At 35.4% G+C, this 25,472-nt stretch overlaps 1 protein-coding gene across 5 annotated transcripts in view; it reads left to right on the top strand.

Annotated features, from left to right (window-relative positions):
- LRP1B (LDL receptor related protein 1B) overlaps positions 1-23,611 on the top strand; it is a 761,175-nt gene extending 737,564 nt beyond the window's left edge. For 2 of the 5 annotated variants that reach the window (XM_052792801.1, XM_052792798.1), the window contains 5 exons: positions 13,282-13,358; positions 15,527-15,617; positions 18,034-18,178; positions 19,209-19,307; positions 21,868-23,611. In XM_052792801.1, the coding sequence (XP_052648761.1) occupies positions 13,282-13,358; positions 15,527-15,617; positions 18,034-18,178; positions 19,209-19,307; positions 21,868-22,008 (553 nt within the window). In that variant the 3' untranslated portion in view covers positions 22,009-23,611. Of the gene's footprint in view, positions 1-1,209; positions 1,324-13,281; positions 13,359-15,526; positions 15,618-18,033; positions 18,179-19,208; positions 19,308-21,386; positions 21,437-21,867 lie in introns of all 5 variants that reach the window. The other 3 variants (XM_052792802.1, XM_052792799.1, XM_052792800.1) reach the window with 3 other exon arrangements.
- Positions 23,612-25,472: the final 1,861 nt, after the last annotated feature.

Here is a 25,472-nt window from a genome sequence, read left to right as displayed (position 1 = left end):
CGATCTTTTCTGCACTGCTGAAAAGCTTCATTGTGGAATAGTCTTCCACTTCTCAGAACAACCTGGAAGTCAGAGCATCCTCCAGGAACATATGAGGTGGTGGAAGAGAGAATTGGACTCAGGTGTCTCATTTCCAGGGTGACATAAGTAAGTTGTTGTCCAGAGGGATCCGGCGTTACAACTTTGTAAATACAGATACAGCCATCCCTTCATTTTGTTGATGTGTATGAGGTAGGTGTTCTGAAAAGAGAGTGCCTGTTGCATTCAGACTCTCAAGGAAGTTGCACAGAGAAATGCCTAGATTTTGTAGTCTGACCAGTGTAAGAGACAGACCAACTGTTCCTCCCTGTGAGAGCTGAAGCACTTCTCAACGGGCAAAGGGGCAAAACTAGTTGCTGTACTGTTGAAAAGAAGTTGTCAATAGATACTTGCAGCTTTGGGGTTAGAGACAGTGGAATGCAGTTCGGCATGGTAGTCCTTATTTAGCTGAAAATGCTTAAGTGCCTATGTCTCTTTGTCATTATTATTGTGATCCAGTCCTTTTTACCCGTTATTTGTATCTCCTTAAATGTCTTTAGTTGAGGATGAGAGAGACTCATAAATCTCGGCAAAAGGAGACTATCACAGCTATAATATGTAAGGCTGAAATATGACTAAGTCTGGCGATTCATTTACTTAAACACCTAGAATGGCTATTTTGGAAGCTTGTGATTTTTGCTTTCTTTTTCCTTATAAAACTGCCTTATTCTTTTTCAAATTCCTGTGGAACACCATAGCATCTCAAGGAAAATAAAAGTTTCATGCCTTAATTTGTGTATGGATTTAAATATGTAAATGCTGCAGCATATGTCAACAGTGTTAACAATGCTTCCAAAAATGGTCATGAAGATTTTTAAGGCCATTGCAATCTGGATCAATCAATACAAATGTATAGTGCATTTGACAATAATACTTCATTAAGAATGTTAGATTCCTGAGCCCATCAGTTCAGAGGCCCATTGTTTTAAAATTGCTTGATCAACGCTGATGAGCAGACTTTTCAGTATAGTCAGATTGGACCCTCATGAAAAAACAGTATTAATTTTGTTGTCTGTGGGTGTGTGCCTGTGTATGTGTGCGTGTCTTGCCATCATTATATATAATGCGTTTAAAACCTGTTCAGCAAAAGGCAGAATATTTATATAGGTCTATTTTACTGAAATTCTGCAGATGCTCTGTGGGGTTTAAAAGTCAGCGCTGTGACCAGAAAGTGAACCCTTGTGATTACTACTGTCAGAATGAGGGAATTTGCACTTTAACCACGTTTAATGAACCGAGATGCAAGTAGGTTTAACCTTCCACTTAATGCTGCACATTCTGTGACATCATTTCAGGCCACAGTTCATTGGTTCAAGTCATGCACATTCACATACATTTCACAATATATATACTTAATCTGGGGGCTCGTTTCTATAATACACACTTACCCTTTGATAGTTGCACTGATGAGTGTATTTAAACATACTTTTGGAGTATCTGTATCATTGGAGGAAGAAATAAAAAGCTTTATTTTTAATAAGTGAATTGAAAATACTGAAAATGCCACTCGGCTTTTATTGTTCACATTTTGAGATATTTTACCAAGTTAATCCTACACAGCATAAAGTTTAGCAAACAGTACGTTGCACATTTTCTGTAGTCCATACCTGACTTCCTATTTCTTACCTGTGCAGGGAAAGGAACAGAAGAGCTATTTAGGTACCACTTCAGGAGTTAAGCTTGTGTTCATAAGTCTCGTTGTTAACTTTATAGAAATAATGCTGTAAAACAGAAACTGGTAAACAAAAATGTGCGAGCTACATCATAACTTTGACTTCCCCTCTGATTAAAAAAATGTATAAAATAGATACAGTTGTATGCTGTATTTCTCTAAAGGATTTTAGGTCTGTTTCTTAAAGAGAAAATTTTAATCCTCATCAGGGAAAAAACAACCTTAGTCTTTGAAAGTGCTGTGAGGCAGACATACAGAGAGATAGGAAATACCAGTCAGATGAACATAGCTTTACTCAACAGTTGTGATGCAAAAGTCAGAAGTGAAATCATGAGCCAAAGACCTAGACATGGGATAAAATACAAAACTCCAACAGTTTTAACCTTATCTCATCTAAATGTGTGGTTTATGAAAACATAAAATGCTATGGGGATGTGATGGGACAGTGTGTGGGACAGTGACTTGGTATGGTGAATAATTTTTAATTTTTTTGAAAAATACGATCACAATTCCTTTGTCAGTGTTCTCAAGAAATGAAACTCTGTGACTCGAGCTATCATAAATCCATTGGAAACTAAATTAATGCTCTGACTACCACTTCTTAAACTTTGAAGAGTATGGAGTGGGTCTGTTGATCAGCATTTGTATGGGACATGGTTGCTTGGAACAGTTTGTATCTCTGTGTATCATGCTTGGGTTTTCAGAGTAATGCAGCCCTAAGAACAACTTGTATTAGCCTATAAGGTCATGTATTGCAAGTACCTTTCCTCCTTTTTCTCTAAAGTGCTCTCAAGAAGGTAACAGTGCAAAATTTCTTGTGAAACATTCTAATAGGTAAAATAGTCTAAAAATGCAGCATTGAGAATCACTTCTGAATTTTACATACACTTTCACAATTCTTAAGAATGTGTTAACCATTTAAACTGTAAAAGTTTATTTTTTTATATAATGATGGATTTTTACAGAAAAATATGTAAAATAATTGTGTGGAGGGTTTTTTAATATGAAATATTATAGCTTATAAGGCTTAATTTCTGCTTCAACTGGAGTCAAAACTGACATATACCGACAGTAGAATTTCAGCAAAGTTAATTGAATTAGGAACATTCTCAGTAGCATTGATATTTATTTTTGTGGCATTGCCTGTTCTCATGATCTTTTGAACTGGTTTAACTATATTTACTGTCAAATCGAGAAAAAGGATTAAAACCAAGGATGTTAAATCATGTTTGAATCTCTTACTTAGTCTTTGAATTGATATCATGAATTTTAACCTCTCAGAGCATCTGTGTGAGGCCAGATGCCAAAAATGGCAAAAATTCATGCTAGCAAAAAAAGGTCTCATAGGCTTCACAGTCCCAGCGCTCCTTTCTTCCTACTTTTCTAACTATGTAATTGAAAGAAGTGTGGAGATGGATTGCTAGAATAGGAACTATGCTGAAAAGCTGTGCTGCCAAACACTTCTTTCAGATAGGTGGAGATTTTTTTTTCCTTCAGATACATTTGAAGCCACAGCCCAGGACAGGCATTGGTCAAAGTTTGGACTCATCTATAGAAAGTAATGGAACAGGCTTCAGTAATCCAAGGAAAAGTATTAGCTTTCCAGGACAAAGTGCGACTCTTCCTTTCTTTTCTTTCTGAAAGATAAAATGGCAAAAAAGTGGAAAACAAAGGCTTAAAGAAGACAGAACAAAAAGGAAAAGCTGGACTTGTGCAAAACTGGTATTAGTCTCCATTTTCTTCCTTCCAAAAAGTGCAACCTTGATATCCAAAGGACTATTTTGTTGATGAAAGCTGTGGTTCCTCCCTTTGAGAAAGTTGTCTTCCACAGAAGAGATGAGGAAGGAATTGCAACATTTTGAACATAGTGATTAACTAATTTTGTTTACTGATTATTTATTCATACTGTGACAGTATTCCCAAGTGCTTTTATTAGGCACTTGTGCTATACAGTAGAGTGAATAATCCAAGCTCAAGTAAAAAGAAAAGCAGTAAAGCACATCAGTAATATGATGAGTTATAGTGGAACCAAACTGTCCTTTCGCTGTCATCTTGGCAGGGTTATTTGAATATACCTTTGGAATTTTTTTAATTAAATGTATTGTAAGGTGGAAAAGGGGAAACGTGGAAGAAAAGAAGGTGGTAGAGAAACATTAAATTCAAGTTTCTCTTCAGTGTGAGGAAGCATTTCAGGTGAATTGGTAATCAGAAGTTTAAGTTTAAATGAAACTTCAGTAGATGATTCACTTCTTCACATTCAGAATATAAACATAAATAGAACTAGTGTTCCTGTTGTCTCTTTAGACTGATTGTTGGGTTAGTACGGCCACCACTATCTGTGTCTAGGAATCGTTAAGAGAATCTTCTAAATTGTTTCTTTCTTTACAAAGCCAAGGTGGCTTAGAGGAAAGGGAAGAGAAGCAAATAGTTGTTGGTGGAGTTGAAGACAGTTACAGTGAAGAGAGGAAGAAGCGTAACTCCGTATGTCTCAGTTTTCCTTGCCAACCTCAGTTCAGGCTTCAGTTGTTCCCAATATCTTGTGTTTTTCTGGCACCAAATTAGTTCATAACTGGAGCTTGTTTATAATTTTATCAACCTGATACTGGCAAGTAGAAGACGTTAGGAAGGAATGAAGTAATCCCATGCTTCACAACAGTCATTGTGTCAGGGAAGAGGAGTCTCAAAGATTTTCTCTCTAAGTTCGGCTCCATTGTTAGGGAAGATGGCTTATCCCTCCAGCCTGCATGTGTGGCCATGCTATGTAAGACATCTGTCTCTGGTCTCTGAGAGACACTTATTAAGGGCTAACATTTTTCTTAACCAGTCTCTAATTCATGGCTGGGTGATTTTTAGAAGAAATAGGAAATGGCTGGGTTTATTGTCATTCAGCAGGAACTCTTCTGTCTCTCACAGCCAGATCAGCTGAGAATGCAAACTTCATACATAATCAAGCCCTTATTATCATTCAGTAAAGACAATAGAGAATAAGATTTATCTGTTTTAAAGGGCAATCCTAAAGCCATAATTATACAGAGGAACTATAAGCCTGTAAGAACATACTCTTCTTTTACCAACCTGTACTGTTAGGGAACATTTTTATTTCATCTTCCTATCTCAAGGTTTTTTTAAACTTGAATGCACTAAATTTTAGGTGCACACTGGAAATAGAAGTTGTGCTTTTCACCTAGCCAGTTTAGGATTGAATTAAGTCCTTACTGTGGCTGCATACAAACCACAAAAAAAGGAAGATTGTGTGAAGTTGGTCTCTAGTTTCAATGAATGCTCTGTCAGATTTTAAAAGATACAGAATGTACTGTGATTTCTCTTTGGATATAAGGTCCTACACAATCTAGATTATTAATTCTTAACATTATTTTTAGGGATATAAAGAACATTCTTCCCCCCCCCCCCCCCCCCCCCCTTATTGTCCTTCTTGTTCAATAACAAAGGTTGTGAGAGAATTTAATATCAGAATGTTAAAATTTGAGGTACTGACCTTCTCTGAAAAATGTACCACTGAGGGTGTCTTTTAAAGAAATATTATCTTACATATAGTTACTGTCTTTTTAGCATTGACATACTAAGTTTCTTAAGGATATCTTTAGTACTACTCACTACTGGGGGGCGGGTTATGTGTATAACACTAGAAACATGAGCTGTGTCTGAATTGCTCCAGTAACTTCACAAATCCATTGAAAACAGAATGAACAGGAGATCAGATTCAGATGGGAAACAATCAAGAAATTATTTTTCTATTTATTTCACAAACTGTCAGTTCCATCTGTTCTATCTGTCTGTCTTTTGTTTTAATAATTACCTTTATTTGCCTCTCTGTTTCCTTCTCACTAATTATCTAACTGCATATATATTCGTGCCAGAGAAGCAAGGTTTAGGAAGAGATTATACCATTTATGATACCAATGAAGAGAGTTGGAAAAAATTAAAACTTTCAAGATCATCACTGATTGTTACATAGTCTGTGCTGTATCAATTTCTTTAGTACAGAATATTACACTCTCTCACCTGTGTTTCTTTCATACCTTCACCATAACTATAGGTTGCTATAATTCGATCTTTTTATTTGTATTACTATTATTATTTGCATCTGCACATAGATGTGGTCTATTTGTGGTGGTGGTGGTGGTGGTGGTGTTGTTATTATTATTATTATTATTATTATGCAAATAAATGTGATCAAATCATAACCCCTTACATTAGGCATTACCGAAATATAATGAAGGATAGCTTCTGTTATAAGTTTACAATCAAACCCGATAGAAGATATAAATCATATTGATCCTTCTCTAAAGCCAACTAAATTTGAAGAGAGCTTTTAATGAGCTTTTGAGCAATGCTGTGTGACTATGGCTGAGGACTTTAAGGTGGAACAAGTAGGATTATATTATGCTGGCTAATTAAAAGGATAGTAATTTATTCCTTCTTAGGTTACTTTCTGCACAGAGGTGTGTGCAATTCTTTGTGTCTACAGTTCAGAGCCTCTGTTTCCCAGGTGTCATCAAAAACAGAGAGAGAAATTCAGAGGACAATGTACAGCGTTAGATGTGTTGACTGTTCAGAGGGCTTCAGGTTGTGTGTGTTGTATTTCTACATTAGAAGGAACATCACTTCTTCTATGATGAAGTATAAGTCATCCTGGATAGTTTAATTGCTTGCAGTAAGCAGATGCATGACTTTGAGAGCAAATTAGATAAAGAAATCAGTCGTCTTTCAGATTAATTAGAAGTCACATACCATACAGGAGCTTGAAAGAAAGCATAAGTTTGGTAGCAGAAGAAACTGAAAAGTGAAAGGTGGAGAAGGAGTAAATACTTCATTTCTAAACTGAGAATTTTGGCAGAGTAATAAGTTAAAGACAATAGTGGAAAAATGGGGAGAGAAAAAGTTGTGAAATTTCTTAAAAGTGATAACAAGAAGCTTGAACTTGGGAAGTGGAGATGTGGATAAATAAATAAAAAAAATCCTGCAGGAGTGAAATAAACAAGAGAGATGTTCTTGCCAGCTTTATTTCCATTAGGTTGGAGAGAGAGACTCTGTGTGTGTGGGTACACATGCGTGTGTGCACGTGTGTGTGTGTTTATGTCACGGAAATCAGAAAGAAAAGAATCCGTTCCTCTTGATGAAGGAACCTTCCCTCCAGCTCATATTCCTGGGATGCTATACCTTCCTCCTGACATTCTTTTCATGTTGAAAAATCTTCAGATACGAACAGGTTTTATCTAAGCACATGTTGTACAAACGCTGTAAGTACATGCAAGTTCGAAAATAAATGTAAAACTCATAACTATGGCAAACCTCTGTTCAAAAAAAGGTTAAGGCACATCCACAGTCTGGTCATGGACAAGGAAGAAACTACCGTGCAGTCCCCTGACTGGCACTTTCTGAAGGTTGAGTAGAAGAAGCCACTATAGCATGACTTCTCAATTGCAATGTTGAGAAGACTGCCTAAGAGTAGAAGGCAATTGTAACCATGACAGGCAGTGTAAGTCAGAGAACAGAAAGTTTTATCAAGTATCTTGCGATAAATGTTTTCCATATGATTTCCTGGGGTATATTTAATGAGCTCCCCAATTACAATTACAACAGGAATTTCACAGTATTATGCTAGTTCTTTGAGAGCTTTCTTTTTCAACTAAAATTACCTTTGTTATAAATGCCTTGAATTTGAACATAATCAGCAGGTTATAACTTTAGATTATAGAAGATCTTTAATTCAGTTTGTATCACAAACTAGTTCAAGAATTAAATGCAAACAGATGTTTGAAGAGTGGTTGTCAAAGGAAGAAATGAGAAGACCTTGGAAAAGAGGAGTATGTATATTTTTCGTTGAACATTTACTAGCTAGGTTGTAGTGCAGATATCCTTTGTCCATGAGTTTAAAATTAGTCAGATAAAATTTGCATAGTAGCAGCTGCTGTACATCACTGCTTACTTTGCCTCTGTGAGAAGGAGAGAAAAATGTGGTTTGTTATACACCTATTGATCCAGTCATTTCTCATTCTTTTTTTTTACCATTTCAGTCTCTTCTTTTCCTTTTGCTTTGTTGCTCAGTGTAATTTCAGCCACAGTAGTAGTCATCTAGACATGCTTAATTTTTATATATTTACTCTATGTTAATATTAATACTTGTATAGCATATGTACTGTACACAAATTGCTAATAGCATGGTGTTTAATGACCCTCGATTACTTCTTTTTCTTACCTTGGGATGATAGAGGCTGAGTTGCATCTGAAAGCTTGTTCCTTTGCAGTGAACAACATGCAGCAACCGTGAATAATGATTTGTATATAGTCATGTCATAGATAAATTTCATGTTTAAAGTCACTTCTTTTTAATTTAAGATTCTTTGGTTCCTCAAAAGTAATTTTCTGTTGTTTTGCCTGATTTGGGATTATGCAGTTTTTCTATTCTTAATTTATTGGATTGCAAGGTAATCTGTATTTCATTTTCATGTAACATTGTTATGTTTCTGTCCTTCAGCTTCTACATTGAATTCTTTCACTTTGTTTTCTTTATAAAGATACCAAGTGATGCTCATCAGACAAAAATACTGAAATGTGGTCTGTTCATGTATAAAATAATTATGGAAAAGTTATTGTTTGAAAATAATTAAACCCTACAATATAGCAGAAAGGCACAAGATGTGCTGTTGATCAAAGTTGGGGTGGAGGTTTTGGTCTTTCATTGTTATGAAAGTTCTTTGTATCTTTGAGGGTTTATCTGTGGCTATAACTATATAATACCAGCTCCCTGTATGAAGAAAGCATACTTTCAAAAGTATTGCTAAATTTATTATAAGGAATAGTTTAGTGATTTCATTTAGTGCAAGGATTTTGTCATCCTATGTCATTCTACAGAGTTTGGGGGAAAAAGGGGATTATTTTGATTTCCGTTCTTTCAGTGCAATTTAATACAGGTAGTAAATAACTATAATCCAGATGTTCTCTTCTCTCGTCTTACAAATAGTTTTAATATTAATGATAGGGCATGTTCCAGTGAAATTTTAATGTAAGTGTTCTTAAAATAGTGAGGCTGGATACTTTCATTAGGATGTTTTACTATACATTACTGTCTATGCCATGACTAAAAAGAAAAGCAAAGTTAGAAAAGTACTTTGTGTAATGAAGAAATATCATTTATAGGTAAGAAACATTTTCAATTCCCCTTCTACCTCCATTTTGTAATGACTGTTTCACAGATTCTGTTATACTTCTAGACTAATCTTTCAATGCTGCTTTCTGTCATTTTTTTGATACACACTGGTATATTGAGTTGGAAAGCAGTTGTCTGCAAAAGCACTTTTAACTGCATATTATGCCTGCTATATTATATTTTTATGACAATGCCTGTGGCACAAAAGAAAAGGGAAAAAAAGAGAAACAAAAATGAAAAAAATTGCACACTGCCACCAAATTAGCCTTTTTACTAGTTTTTTCTATTTGTTCAGACATTTCATAGTCAAATGGTTCCTTTCGGTCAAGTGCCCGTATAATTGAGTTTAGAGTGTTTCAGTGCACTGACCTGTAAGGGTTATACAAAAATAGAGGAGACATTCTCTCTCCTGAATAGATTCTGTAACAAAAGCATGATCAACCTCTGAAATGTAAATATCTTAATTCTAAATATTCCTCGTTACAAGTGGGACACCTTTATAATTTCAGTTTAAAGTTTTTAAAACATCTCTCTTCTGTAATACTATTTCCTCGAAATAAATAATTCCTATCGCATAGGCATTCTGTATTTCAGAACGTGTTTCCCAAGCAGTCATCTCTTTCTAAAAGTAGAACTAAATTGTAGCAGAGCGAGCTGTAGCATAGTTTTATTAATGACCTTGGCAGCAGGCATGTGCAACCTTTATTTATCACATTCGCTTTCAGTTTTTATATTGGCATTCTCTATGATATTGTTGCTCTTTGATCTGTTCACTGATTCTGTTGGGAACTGGAGGTTTGCGCCTTGAGATGTTCACTGTAGTGCCTTGCACCACTCAGCTGACTCCAACCTGTCCTTCACTGTCAAGCTCCCCATGTGTTTCCATCTGTATTTGTTTACGTGTAGCTCAGATTAGGTGTTAGCACTGTTCTTTCTTCACAGTTCTTGATAATATGAATGTCTTCAGTGAAACCAGTGGCTTTATGTAGTTCTGCTTCCTTAATGCCTTTTTGTTTGCCCGTACTGCAAATGTCCTATCCCTGACCATACAACTATTGGCAATGCTACAGAACAAAAGCTCCTGGTACCAAATGATTTCAAAAGGTACAAAATACTGTGCACCAAATTGAACCAGAAGTCAGTTCCCATGCCAGGTACTGAGCAGTCTGAGTTTAAATGCCCTAATATCAGAAAATGCTATTATTAAGAACAATTTCTGTCTATGGTATCTGAAGACAATTGAAACCGGTTAGGACCAGCTCATTTCCCATGTTCCTACATGAACAGTTGTCCATGTCCCAGCCCGATCATTACTCATGTGCCTGCTCATGGCTAATTTTCTGTGTCAAATTCCCTTGCTGACAACATACCTTTCCCCTGGGCTTTATTTCTTTTTCTATTCTGTCTGCCCAAGACAAGTCTTTACTAGCTTGCTGGACCATAAAAGGTCAATCATTTTACCTCTGAGTATAGAAGGAAATGACTGCCATCCTGTCAGCTTCAGTCCCTTTGAAGTTTATTGGAGGCAGCAAGCATTTGGAAAAAATGAAAATGAAGTGGCAACTAGCTATCATGTTTTTATGAGACTTTTATCAAATGCTTCAGAAATGTTTCAGTATTGCCGACTTTTACAATTAAAATGCCAGAATAGGTAAAGAACTGCTAATATTCTTACCTTAATCTGTCCTCTGTTTACTACCTATGTAGCTGTAGGATTTCTTTCTTCACCAGCTGTTGTGGTGTCATATCTGCCATAAGATTTTGAAGAGCATAATTGTACAGTATACACAATTTCTCATGAGCTTATACTTGCATGCTTCATAGTGATTCTTTTGCTAGTCTCACTATCCTATATTCTTTAAACTGTTCTAAGACAGATTTATAGTAATGATTCTCTTATACAGCGGAAGTGTTTGAAACCTTCAATATAAGGATTTAGGTACAGACTTAAGATGTATCTAACCCTCAAAGAAATTTTTCCCTTTCAAGAGTGTCGTATTAAATGAAAATTGCCTCTCATAACAAGCTTTAATCACAGGAGCTAAATCCCCAGCAGCAATGATGCAAAACTTCCAGTCAGAAATATAAAGACTTTATTTCATGGTTGTCACATGCCAACAGTTTGGATCCCAGTAGAATATTCTAAGTATAAAGATTTATGGTGTTTCTCTACAAGAATGGAGATACTTATTTTGCAGCCGTATGTTGAATAGCAATCTTTTGAAAAAATAAGTTCTTGAACGGTAGCTTAGTAAGTAGGCTGTCAGTGTAATCATTTCCATTTGATATAATTGCTAAAAAGAGATCTGTAAAAAAATGGAACAGATGCATCTTTTAAAAGATTAAAATCGTGTCCCGCGTGACATAGAATGTGCTAAAGTGGTGGTAAGCAGGAGTGGAAATGTCAGTTGAGTTCAGTTTTAAAATACATCGTTGTGAACCATAATAATGTGTGTAATTAATTAGTAATTGGGGGGTTCCTTTGCAGTGAGGAAATTTAAGTGTGTATTTACCATGTTTATCTAAGTAAACAAACATATTTCAATAAACATGAAGAATTTCTAAATTATAATGGAATTTATCTACTGTGTGAAAATTTTCAAATCAACTAACAATTAATAAACATGTTTTTAAAGACCATCTGTGCCCTACCTATGTAGAGTTTGAGTTAAGCACCTTCATAACGTATCCTACCAAAAATGAAATTAGTTCCCTCAAAAAAAGTTCAAACTTAATGAGACACCCAGTAAAGAGATTTATCTGAATGTTGGATTGTGCTGAATAGGCTGAGGAGCAAAGAGAGAAAGTAGCCACTCTTCTGCAGTGATCTGCAAAGACAAAAGAGAGTCAAAAGCATCACCAGCAAAGCTGGCTAGGGCTCTCCTGTAAGAATTCCACAATTTTTGTCTGGAATATTTTGTACCTTTCCAAACCTTTTTCTATTATAGAACAATGTCAGTCATTAAGCACGTCCACCTCTAAACTCTGCAATTTGTTAAATCCTTAGAAAGGCATCAGATAACAGTAGTTCTTAGAACTGTGTGCAAGGTACTGCTTTATTGCATTTTCCTAAAGATAACCCACGTTGAAATTCATAAATAATTCAAAAATACTTAGATAAAATATGATTCATTGCACAATATGCAACAGAGCAGATTAAAAGTGACTACTTCCTGCCGTTTCCACAAGGCGAGTTTGAGGTTCTGTAGTAAACTTAATCATATTTACTGCAAGATGAATAAGCAGTTGAATTTCATTCAGGTATTTGTTTCCCGCTTTGATGGATTTGCTGAGTCTGCATACATGGACTCCTTGTGTTTGCTTATATGCATGGAAAGCATTCTGAATCCCAACTGAAGAAAGATTTGCATATCGATATTCACGCAAGGAGATTATAGCAGAATAACTGTGTACTCATCCAGGCACCTGGCTCATGAAGCATATATTCTGAACATAAACGGTTTTCAGGGTCCTCTGAAGCCAGTAGATACTCCTGTCCCTTCAGGACAGCCCTTTATGCTTTAACTCTCACACCTGCTTACACACGTGCGTATATATTTCTGCAAATACATATCTAGTTACATAGTTCCAACATTTAAAATGGTAAAGCTATTAAATTGTAGAATTTTCAGGAAAACAAATCTGAAAGCAGAGAAAAGGGGAACTTCAGTTAATTTGTGAATATTAGTCAAAGATAGGTCTTAATTGTTCAAGTAAGTTATTACAACGAGGGCTGTAGGAACTATTCTGCAGTAAACTTTGCATTATCCAGAGCAGTGGGGGACAGCGGAACTGTGGAAGGAGCCAATTGGTGTGGATACTGTGGCTTACTGGATGTGTGTAGTAGTTTATGTCCAGTCAGATATGCTTTGTGCAATACAGACGTGCCTGTTAGAGCTTCTAGATCAAAGCTGACCCTAAAATAATATGGTGCAAATAAAGTGCCTTGGAAAATAAGCTTCGCTGGACTAAGTTGGCTACGCGTGGATCCAGCTCAAGCGTTTCTTCATCATTGCATTGTAGGTGGTAGTTGGTTTAATAGGACATTAATATAACGTTGATTATTCTTGTTGTTTTATTATTCAAGAATTTTAGAAAAGGATTCTGAAATGAAGATTGCAGTAATAGTAACAGGAATTGAAGATACAATGCTGTAGTTTTAAACTAAAAACGTACTCAGAACATTTTAAGTGCCGTGGCAGAGTACTGATGACTCCTTCCATGAAGCTTATTGTTTATTTTGTAGAATCGCTGTTGTCATTCGTGTAGCTCTTAAGAAGATGCTGGTGGTCTCTTTAATAGGTTAGAGTGTTAACAGCTGACAACTATTAACTTTACCATCTTAATTGGATCCTTTTAGATGTTCAGCCAACTGGTCAGGCACACAGTGTGAGAGGCCAGCTCCCAAAAGCAGCAAGTCTGACAATATCAGTACAAGTAAGTACTTCAAATAACTATCACTTGTCAAATCTGGCTCAGTTTAGAAAATTTAACCTGGTGATACTCTAGAATGTGAGACTCTATCATGAAATGTGCTGGTTACCTGTACATTTTTTATAAAAAAAAAAAAACCCAAATGTAGATCTCTCTCAACTTTTTGATTGACATTCAGCCTTTCCTGAGGTGGTTTGCATGCCAGCCATATGCTATACGCTCACTGCTTCAAGGGCTAACCTGCACTTTTCTGAAAGAAAACTGTATCAAGTGGCAAGAGCTTGGTGATATCACTGCTGTGCAGAGAACTAGTATGAGACCTCTAACCATTTAAGTCCTACTGAAAGCATCAAAAATAGAGTTCTAAGTAGTTCATAACTTTTGCATTGGCTGTCTGCAGAGGTTTGAATTTTACCTACTGTGAAAATCATCCTGAAAGTAAGAATAGCTCCTGTCGTATTTTTTTAAACCTGTCTGTAAGCATAAAAGGATGGTATTGCTACACTATTTTGGCAGTTTAAACTGGACAAGGTTCCCTTCGGTGCATTGAGTATGCTGATGGTACCCTGCTGTACGTCTCTCGGTCACATTTAACCCAACTGGAGCAGTAAAATGAATCGCCTGCTATTCAGGTCAGCTTGATGCTTAGGTGAAATCTTTCTAGCGATCCAGACAAGTGAAATAACACTTACAAGCTGGAAACGGGCAAAAAAGTGGCCAGAACCTAGTTCAGTATTTCATGTTGAGGGAATACCTGCTACGATTTGGGAAATGGGTGTTCGTCTTGTGCCTGCTGCTAGACCCCAGGCAGCTGTACCAAGGTCACTGGATGGCAGTTCATGCTTGGTGGGCTGTTTTTCAGGTTTTTTTTCTTGAATGTTTACCTGCTAAGACAAAATAAACCTTTTTTTTTTTTTTTTTTTTTTTTTTTGCCTCCTAAGTAGAACTTCATCCAGTTATTTATCAAATGTTATCTTACAATAGCATTGTTGTAGTGTCCTTTACATGCTGAATCTTCATAAGCTGAAGTGAACTCAGGATGCTTCAAGTTTTTATTTGGTAGTACTTCATTGCAGGCCTCTGACAACCTGACTTGGCTTTCAGTAAGCCTTCAGGCAGAATTCAAGGCATCTTTTTCAATTTTTTATTTGGACTGTGTTTAATGTAGAGCAGAGACTGCCAACAGCTTATTTTTTTAATAAATCAGTAAATGTAACCAATGAGACAACCAGCAATATTTTTGTTTGCCACCAGATAAGGATTGTGATATTAAAGGAAATGCATGTCATTCCACATTGGCTTTGTACTGGAGTCCTGTAGTTTATAAGGGCCAGTTTCTTACGACAAAATTATTTGTTGCATGTATTTCTTTATTGCCACATACTTACATTAAAGCTGAGCAATCCTTAGAAGGATACAATTGCTGACCTTATTTTTGCAGGTAGTCTCATTTCAGTGAAGTTACCTGCCAAAATAATGTTAAGCCCATTTTCTTCTTCCCTGTTCCCTCCTCTCCTTTAACATTGCTGTCTGATGTGTGCACTGTTTTTCTGCTACATTAAGCATTATTGTAGTTTCCTTGATTGCCTGTATCAACATAACAAAATTATTGGCTCTCAAGTACAATGCAGTAAAATGTAGGAATGCGCCAACCATCTAGAAATGAGTGTTGCTTACTACTTTTCATTTTCCCACAAATAAAAGTAATAAATACATATAAATGCTAATAATGGAATTCTTCAGAGCCATGCCTACTGAATATTTTAAATTAATAGTTGTGTGACTTAAATAAACTACTGAAGATGATGGTGGCAGTTAAAGTCAGTGGCCATGTCACTCCAATCCAAATTGTTCAGCAATTCCACACACCTTCATATGGTATCACTGCAAATGAGGGCAGGGAATTAGTCTTACCAAAGTATATTGGTATCCAGAAAAAGGAAGCTCCTGATTTGTTGATAAAAGTACCTGTGTGTACACCATCATCTGTAACGATATTTTTTTTTATTGATCAACATTAAAATCTCAAATCAGCGAAGCTCTTCACATGAAATTGCATTTGTTGGTGAGGGAAATTATTCTTTTTAAATTAATTCAACTACTTTACAGCTGTGAAGAAATTATTAGATGTAGCTGTGAGTATTCAATGATATTTCCTTTTCCTCTTTTAGGAAGCATTGCAATCATTGTTCCTCTTGTTTTACTGGTGACTTTGATCACTACTCTGGTAATTGGACTATTTCTTTGCAAAAGGAAGCGAAGGTAGGTAATTTTATATTGATGTATGGAAGTGAAAAAGTAATTCTTTGAAGTATGTGCATCTTTTTTATATAAAAAATTCACTTTATATATGTTGAGCAGATATTACAAAAAAACGCAACAAACAATCCAAAACTTGTTTCTGGATGCAGCGAGTTAGTTACATTTTGGTTCTTGCTGGAGCAATCATGTCTATTATTTATACTTATATTCCACAAACACTAGATAAGAAGATGTAGTTCTTTCCTTATCCCGTTTGCTCAATCCTGCCAAGGCTGAATAAGTGTTAATAATTTTATCCATTGGCTTAGTGAAGTTAGTAAACAGAATTAATGTATTCCATTGGAACCACGTAATTAATATTGTTCATGTCTATAAATACTTTCAGATAGAGCCTGTGCAGAATTTCCAGTTTCTAGTTACAGTTCACTTCAATTTATTTACCTTGATTAGTTCTTTTCAGTTTTATTTAAGTTATAGTGAAGATGTACACAATGTTCAAAGTATCTGCCGTAGAATCCCAAGCCTTGTCATCATTAATGTATTTCTTTAGTATCTTGCATAGGAAGCCAAATGCCAGCACTGAACAGCGAATCTTTTGTTCTCTGGAATTTAGCTGCCTTAGAGCCGATAATGAACTTTGGGAGTGTAGTAGACATTTTGACTTTGGCCATTTCTTCAAAGGCCATTTTGGGTGGCAGGGGAAGCAAGAGTGTTTCTACTGTATGCAGACACCTGAGAGAGCTTCTAACTTTCTCGTGTTCAGAGAAAGGAGAAAGTGATGTTAGTGGCGATGCAGACTTAACAAGGAAAGGTTCCTAGTAATAAGGACATGGCCAACTAGGAAAGACCTGGAGTGGGAATTAGACAGCAAACCATTTCCTTCGGGCACGTAGTTGGCCTGCTTGTTGGTCTTTAGGAGCTGTCTTCCTTTCTCCTGGGGCTTGTTACCCCTCCTCTGAAACCAAGATAATGTCTTCTTTTGTAAAGTCCTTTAGAAATATCTGATGAATCTACTGTTTCTGCAAATTAGACTATTTATGAGACTCTTTCAGTCCTCTGGACTACAAGAATCTTTTAAGTTACTATCGAGCATCATACATGGCATCTCCCCTGCAAACTCTGGTGCTAACTAGTAAGCATTAATTTTTAAATCCTTTTTGAAAAGCCAACAAGATAAATACATTCCCTGACCATACTGCTAGTAATGCTGACCCTGCCAGGCTCCATGGATGTCAGTGCCTAAAAAAACAAGTTTAGTGATAGCCAAATCCTGAAAAACAGTTGCTGGTCTGTAAATTGTTTAAGTTATTGAGAATAACTTGTTAAATAATAGATCTTCAGTAGAGAAATGGAACTAACTTCAACAAAGAACTTTTTTTTCTTAAAATTATATTTGAAAATGTATTTTAGGATTTTTTTTATCTCTTCAAAGCAGCGTGTCAAGTATGAAACTAGGCATAGATGTTCAACACTTGTACACTACCGATAAGTGCTTATTTTAGGAAATATTTTTTTCTATGCCATTTCTGAAAAATACAGATCCTTTAGTGTATTGGATTTCAGACACTGACTGCATCTTTGTCAACCAAACAAGAGTGCTCAACTATTATCATCCTGACTGTGACGTCCCTATTATTCCCTTGTAATTCCAGAGAACATATTGTATTGGGAAAAATTACCCTCTTGAGGTTATTTCAATTGCTCAGGCTAAAATCACCTCCTTAGCTAAAAGAAATGAATTTGGCAACGAAAACAATTCAACTCAATCACTTACCTTTACTGATACCTAATTCAAGGTTAAAAATAAGATTCTATCTTTTATTAAAGTTTTAAAAAATTAAAGTTGAACTTCAGCTTTCCAATAACCACTGGCAGGGAATACAAACTGGAACTACAAGAAGTTCATACATTTTTAATGCATCGTAATGAAACCATTTGCTTGTCCTCGGATTAAAACTGACTTTGGGCAACTGATTTCAAATGGAAGTGAAATGAATGAGCAAGAGAACATGACTCATGTTTGTACCATCTTCATTACTGCAGGGAATCTGCAATGAATTTGCAAGGCTTTCCTTGGGAAGTGAGGGAAATCTGGAAATAATAGGAGGAAGTCAGGGTTATAGACAACGAGTGAGTACTTTGTATGAAGTCATACCACTACAGCCAAACTGAGAAAAACAATAAAAAGCTACTTCCAGCTTATGTGAGATCTACACATAGACTCAGATTGCTACTTTGTTCGAAAAAAGGAAGGATTTTCTGATTGTCTCTGCGGGAAACACTTTTTCATCCTGTTGGTCTGAATGATTAAAGAGAAATAAAATAAAATAAAATTTGTACTATCTTAAGATGAAGCATCCAAGAAAGTACTTGAAAAGTCACTAACTTCTTTTTTGTGTGTGTTTATGCATTATAGGACAAAAACTATCAGAAGACAACCCATTATAAATGGAGGAATCAATGTAGAAATTGGCAATCCATCATATAACATGTATGAGGTGGGCCATGATCACAGTGAAGGTGGTCTTTTAGCCTCAGATTTTACTGTAAATGCAGAAAAGGTAATTTTTTTCTTTTTTAGAGGCAAAACCACTACTTATTTCATGTCTTACAAAGGTCTTGACTTTAAGTGTAATTAATAGAAACATAAACCAATGACATTTAGATTTAGTTAATGAATATAAAGGCAAGTTAGATTTCATTAGAATAAATGTCATGTATATATTGACAGCTGTTTTGCAGTCTGATGCTTGCTGATGGACTTTTTCCCTAGTTGCCTGCATTTTACCAAAATAGTTAGAACTGAACTATGAAATGAGTTTTTTGTCATAGACACAACTGCCTTAAATTGCCAAATCGCAACCTATCTTTTTTAGCCTAGTGGCAAATAGTGAATGGAAATAGATTATTGTACAGTCTACCATTTGAAGCGTGAAAGAGTATATGCGTACATATGAGACTAACTGATTTCATATATGAAAACTTCCAAAGGCATAAAGGATTCAGAGTCCTGGCTGGATAGATAGATTAAATGTTTACACAAAGCTAGTAAGTACTATCATTTTCTTGTAAAAGATGCTGTCACTTCTGCAGCACCACTCTTCAGTGATTGAACTCCCTGAGTGATGTGACATGGGATGAACGGGGTAATGCTGCGATATCTTTCCTAGAGCTCCGTAATCAGACATACACCAAAGGGCAGCCATCATTCTGTGGCATTTCTGACAAAGCAATAACCGGATTACTGTTAGCTCTAGGAATGTCATTGCTGAATCACATAGTCAGTGTGCTGAATACAAGAGGTAAGCTGAAAATGGAGTTACTCACTGGAGGAAGAGTAACTGAGCCACTGCTTATAGTGAAGTCTGGCTCTAATTCTTAAAGGAAAACGATTTTAAAATGCTGAATTTTATTCTCGTATTGAATGCAAGAATTTTTTCATGCTGAAGATTACCTGTAAGTAGGTTTTTTTGATTGTAGATCACTCTAAAACAGTGTTTTTAATTGGTGCACTGTTTATTTAACAGTGTTGATAAGTACACATGGAAAATGCTCTATTAGCACAGAAACTAAAATTTTCTGTTTATACAGGCCAGATACATAGGGGGAGGGCCCACTGCATTCAAGCTTCCCCACACAGCTCCATCAATCTACCTAAACTCTGACTTGAAAGGACCACTGTCAACAGGGGTGAGAAATGATGATTCAAATCCATTTCATTCCACCACAGCCCCTTTCTAAAGAAAGTTTGTCTGTCATTTTTGAATAGAGGCATTTTCTGTTTGTTTTTGATTTTGTTTTTCTTCTTTTAATGGAAAGAAGAATGACAGTAAATAATGCATTTTCTATTTGAAATAAAGGGTTCCTCTCTGCATACAAAATTTCATCTGTACCCATCATTGTAACATGATCTAAAACTGCAAATGTATCTTTGCAAAGGAATGCAAAACCAGTAACCGATGTGATGCTTTTCCATAGCATTGTTTAAGTTTAGCATAGCATTCATAGCCATGCATCTTGATATATTTGCAATTTATATGTAATTACAGGCATTTAGTGAAGTTTATCAAACTGAAAGAAGTGCCCAAATAAATGAAAACAAGTCCTTTGCTTTTTGAGGAATTTGATACACACTGAAATGAACAATTCCCTGTAGTATTTGCAGTGCATTTTTTGGTTTTTCAGCTTTCAATCAATTTTTACCATAAAGTGGTTACTTCTAAAACATCAGATTTTGACTACAATTTAGCATGATGTTTGCAAACGTTGAAATTTAAAGTATTAAAAAGGGACATCGATATGACACTCATTTTCACGTGCCTCAGTATATATATTCATCTTTTGTGCCATTTGTCTTCTTGCATGATTGTAATATGTTGTATTCGGAAGTTACCAATTTCAATAAAGTATGATATTTCTGATGGAGCACAAAACCATGGATGATGAAAGCTAGAATATATGCCCATCTCTAAGATTAACTCCTTCTGTTATTCAAGTCACTCCAGTTACTTTCTGTACCTCACTGTACTGCATCATGCTGTCAGTACCCACTCAAAGAGGTATAACGAGACAGAGCCTACTATTATATATAATTTTAATAACTCCATAAGGCACTATATTGATGCCAGGTGTCTCTGTTCTGTTGCGGTTATCATCCTTAATAATGACCGTCAATGAAATAAAAAGTCCTGTCAATTGAAGTAAAACTAAATTTCTGTTTTCCTCAATTTCTGATTATAATCCTTAAACAAATGTAAAGATCTCTAATTCAATGGGGACAGACAGGTATAACTGAGAGTTTGCTCTCGTAAATTACTACAGCAGTTGATTGCATATTTATGTTCCATTAATATAGAAGAGCAGCTGCTTCGTTCTGTCTTTTTTTTTTTTTTTTTTAAATAAATGTGACTCACCTTTTTCTGCCTCCATTCCAGGAAAGTGTGAAACACCAGCAATCACTGTGTCATCTGTAACAGATGGAATAGGCAGCTTTTAACTAACTGAGTCGCTGCCCTAGCTAGCCAGCCTAAGGAATACCTGAATCCTGGGCTCAGAAATGGTATTGATCAACAGGGAAAGGAAGACCTAAGATTCTAGACATCTTTCATTCCTTGTTAGCCAGGGTGTACTCAGGATATTTGCAGGTCAAGAAAACCTACCCACTTCTGTTCTGGGTAATTTAAAGTTTAGCCACTTCTTACGTACACCAAGCAAATTAATGAACCTATTTTATAGCTTACTGGTGTTCCACTCGCTATTTGTGTAAGCAAAGCTGTGCTTTTTCACTAGTTTTAAGAAAGAGGAAGATTTTGACCACAAGGTACCTTGCCCAGTTACTATAGGTAAAAAGCTGAACGTCTAGTTGGATAGCAAAGGTCTTCTAGGACACAATAAAGACACACAGTATGAAGGAATTAGTGGAGATGTTTACGTGATAAACCTTGGATAGTGCTTTCTTCTTAGCATGAGTGATAGGAGAGTAAGTTTTCATCCATGTTATACATCCTTCTGTGCTGCCAGACTCAGGAGATTTCCCATATACGGAAGTGCTTTGCAGAATTAAAAATGGACTTGTCCTATACTGAAGTGCCACTCATTTCAATAGATCTTTTCATTACAGTCCAGACTACCAAAATTCTTGAGAAAATACTTCTCAATCTGTAGCTACTATGTTATATTAACAGTTATGCTGGTTTCTTATTAAAGTTTAATTTACATTACGAAAGTATTGAATTTTTGGTCAAATCATGTTGTATATTTGGGCCACAGAATTCGAAAACATGGTCAGCTATTGATGGGATGCTGATGTCTTAGAACAGGTAATATATGGAAACTGTTGGTTGCAGTTTTCTCCTGTTAAACTTGTCACATGGTCTCACAGTGCACCTTCTCTATAAACTTCTTCATATCTATTCTGAAATCTTCCAGTGTAATAAGGTGGACAAGTCAACTTCAGAGACATTTTTCAAGGTTTTTGTTTTAATTTTTGTCATTGTTTTTATGGTTTTAATATCATAATATGCTGCATGTCATGTCATTGATTATTTTAATAGCATGTCTCATCATGAATTTAATTTTTAACTAAATGATTAACTCATTATCAGGTTTGCAGAAATCCAGGTATCTATTAAATATGTCCAATTATATTTTACGTGTACTTGTTCTTGCTTTAACGAAACCATTTCCATTTCCATAAACATTTATTTTGGTTTAATCCGACTGATCTAATGTATGCTTAATTTCTCTGCAGCCAACAAATTACGCCAATCCGGTATATGCAAAGTTATACATGGATGGACAAAACTGTCGAAACTCCTTAGCAAGTGTTGACGAAAGAAGAGAACTCCTTCCAAAGAAAATAGATATTGGGATAAGGGAGACTGTGGCATAATCTGCTGTTACCTTTTATACTCTGTATAAATGTATAAAATATAAGGATTACTTTTCTATGTACCAACAGTATTATAATTGTTTTGGCATCAGCATTACCTCTGTTTTTTGTTTGGTTGATTGTTTTCTGGGTTTTTCTTTTGCTGATGACTTTTGACTGACCATTTGTAAGGTATTTTTATGAAAAAGAAACTGCACTACGGTACAATTTACAACAATGCTGCTGAAATAACACACCTTTAAATTTGTTAAAATTGCAAACAACATTCGTTTGTAGCGTGAAAATGAGCAATCTATTTTCTATGAACTTTTTTGGTTCTACTTAATCGATGAAGATGGTATCTGCACTTTTTCATTATGTAGTCTGGAAGCTGTAGTACAGTGTGTAATTTTGTTTATTTTAAATGGTGAAAGAATGATTGAATAGTCTACTCTCTTCTTTGTGCCCATTAGAATTTCTCTTCAGATCCTGATAAAGCTAGATAACTTTTCACAAACAAACATAACTTGCTTTTAAATTAGCTTTAGGTTGCCAAGAAGTAAACAAGACTATAGAAATGAAACATCTAATGATCTGCATGAACACAATGATTATGTTTCAGAAATTCAGTGACTGTACATGATATACTAAACATATATACCATGTAAACAAGCTTTGTATTTATTAAAACCTTATAGAACGTAGTAACGATATATCTTGGAAGCTGAAACCTTACTTGCTGTGGGACAAAGCATATGAACTCCAACAGTCCTGTAGGACAGTAGCCACCCTAGAGCACAAGAGGGCATTGCCTACACATGCATTATATGTTTATTCACTTAATCACATGCATTACTTATGGATTAATAATTCCCCAACACATACCAAGCAGTAAGGAAAAAACCAAACCCCAAACCTTAAGCACACACTGATGATCACAGCATTCAGTTTTGACAATCACAAAAAAGTCATACCTGTTTAGAGATATTAAAGAATACAAAACACAGCAGTTTCTTTAAATGAAGATAAACTGTGATACTGCGGAGGTAACACATAACCAAATTGCATATTAGTGAAACCTTACCTAAGCCCGAGTTTCAATAGTCTGGGTTAAATATCAAAAACCAATTACCAAAAGTGAAAAGCATCAGTATCAGTTTCCAGCACTTGCTCTGACCTGGTCTGCTTTCTGTTGTTGCTAAGAGGAAAGATCTGACTCACCTTTTTTAATTTTGATGGAAATAAAGAATACAATTTCTTTCAGGTTTGAACTGAATCGAAATATTTTATACATAACTTTAAAGGCACAAAAGACTTATTCACACATATACTGTGGAGGACTCTTCCTTCCTCTGCTAGACATGACTGACTTTTAGCTATCATAATATATTAACCTAACAGATTAAATATGTTTGTGGTTGCTCTTTATTCCCTTTGTACAAGCATTACAAAAATAACTGCTGTTTTATAAAAGATTTTTGTTGTACTATTGTGCATGCATACTACCTATTTCTAAACTTTGCCATATTGGGGCCTTTATAAAACTCTTGATTTATGTAATACTAGTGCAATTTTGCTTGAACAATGTTATGCATATCATAAACTTTTTCAGGTTCTTGTTTAAGTACATTTTTTTAAATTGAACAGTATTTTTCATTTTGGTTATAATAGTCATTTTGCCTATGTTTCTACAATGAAGTGTTAAATACTTTATAAAAAAATTGTTGACTGATTTATTTAAATGAAAATCTACATACTTAATTCAGCGTGTTGACTAATTTTTAAATTTAACTTATAAAATGAAAACTAAAGAAGAGCAAATTGAAGGGAAGAACATTACTTTGTACAGATGGCTAAATTCCTTTTCTTAATGACAATTTTTGCTTTTTATACAACTCCTATTTGAATGTTTTTGCAGCTCTGCACGTGTTTGGATAACGTAGGTGTATAGCTGTATATTATGTCAATAGAACTTTAAAACGATTTTATTTTCTATAAAAATACTGTATTAAATAGTTTCATACCATACAGCTACGATTCCACAGGTTCTGCCTTTATTCCGCTGACATCATCAGAGATGGATTTGGCCCTCAATTTTTCCATAATTACAGTTGTTATGAGGCGTAAGTAGTCGGACTTTTCAGAAACATTACTGTTTATTTTCTGGCAGAGAATCTCATATCTTTAATACTCAGGTAGAACTAGATTTTAACTAGTGGATATACAAGTAACATGAGTTTGAAATGATGAACTCTTACACGGACCTGATGACATTTACGTATTGTGATGTCTCATATTCCCTTTCAGTGAGGCATTTTTATTTACTTTACACTTGCTTGAGTGTAAATTACTTTTTAAAAAACTTAAATTCATTTATTTTCTTAGAAATACACAGTTGATGTCAGTGGAGCTATTAGATATTGGATATCAGATCACAGTCTGGTCTTAAGTTTATAGGCAGAATTGTGATGGAGATATGGAGCTCTACCACTGCCATGCCTTAAAGACTTTTAAATTGCACATCGGTGCAATAATCCCCAATGGATTTTTTTGTTTGGTTGGTTTTTACTTTACCAAGGTTCTCCATAGGAACGGTTTCTCACAATCCTTTAACAGCCCCAGAATCCCCAGGCTCTGTAGCTGTGCAATACACACAAAGAGCTGGAGGGTGAAAGATTGAGAACCTGATCAATAGCCTATATGTGCATCGTTGTAAGGTCAGTAAAATAATTTTGAGCAGGAAATTCTGTAAACTTTTACAAGCAACAACAAAAATTTTTAACTTTCAACATTTCCACAGCCACCTTGCTGTTACTAATGGCACAGATTCATGTGTGTTTTAAGTTGACATAAGCTTAGAAGAAAAAAATTGGATAAATGTGCCTGTACCACTGATTAAAACATCTGACTCTTCAGGGTATAGTTGCAAGGCTTTTTGTGGTTAGTTTCCTGAAGATACTAATGACATTTCATGTGAAATGCTAGTACTGTACTATTTCGCTGAATTCATCAGGGTAAAATTTTTCTTCCACAGTACTAATAATTTTTCTTAGCAACGTGAAGCAGTTTGTGGGTTCCATAAATATCAGGTATTAAAATTATTCAGGGAAATGGAACTTCTGATAAATCTAACCCTGAAGTACACTGTTAATTTACTTTTTACTCTTAGACTAAGGAATGGTTCCAGGTTCCTGGGTGCCCGCGATACAGCTCTATGTCTCTTTTTACTTACTTTCATTACCCAGATTTTCATTCAACAGAAAAAAAAAATACATGTAAGCTTGAAGGGTGACATGATGTGCTCCATCACAAAATAGGTTCTTAAATTCTTTGCTGAATGGAGAAGCTTTATGCAAAACATACAAAAAAAAGCATTTGTGCCTAACTTTATGTAATTGCGTCTAATGGATCTTTTTTTTCCACAGAGGTTATACGGGTATATTTACACGTAACAACAGTGCAGTGGAGTCTCTGGCTTGTGATAG

Source organism: Harpia harpyja, chromosome 7, assembly GCF_026419915.1.
Source record: "Harpia harpyja isolate bHarHar1 chromosome 7, bHarHar1 primary haplotype, whole genome shotgun sequence".
NCBI lineage: Eukaryota > Metazoa > Chordata > Aves > Accipitriformes > Accipitridae > Harpia > Harpia harpyja.
The sequence above is the reverse complement of the archived record's forward strand: the minus strand, read 5'-3'. Positions and strand labels throughout refer to the sequence as shown.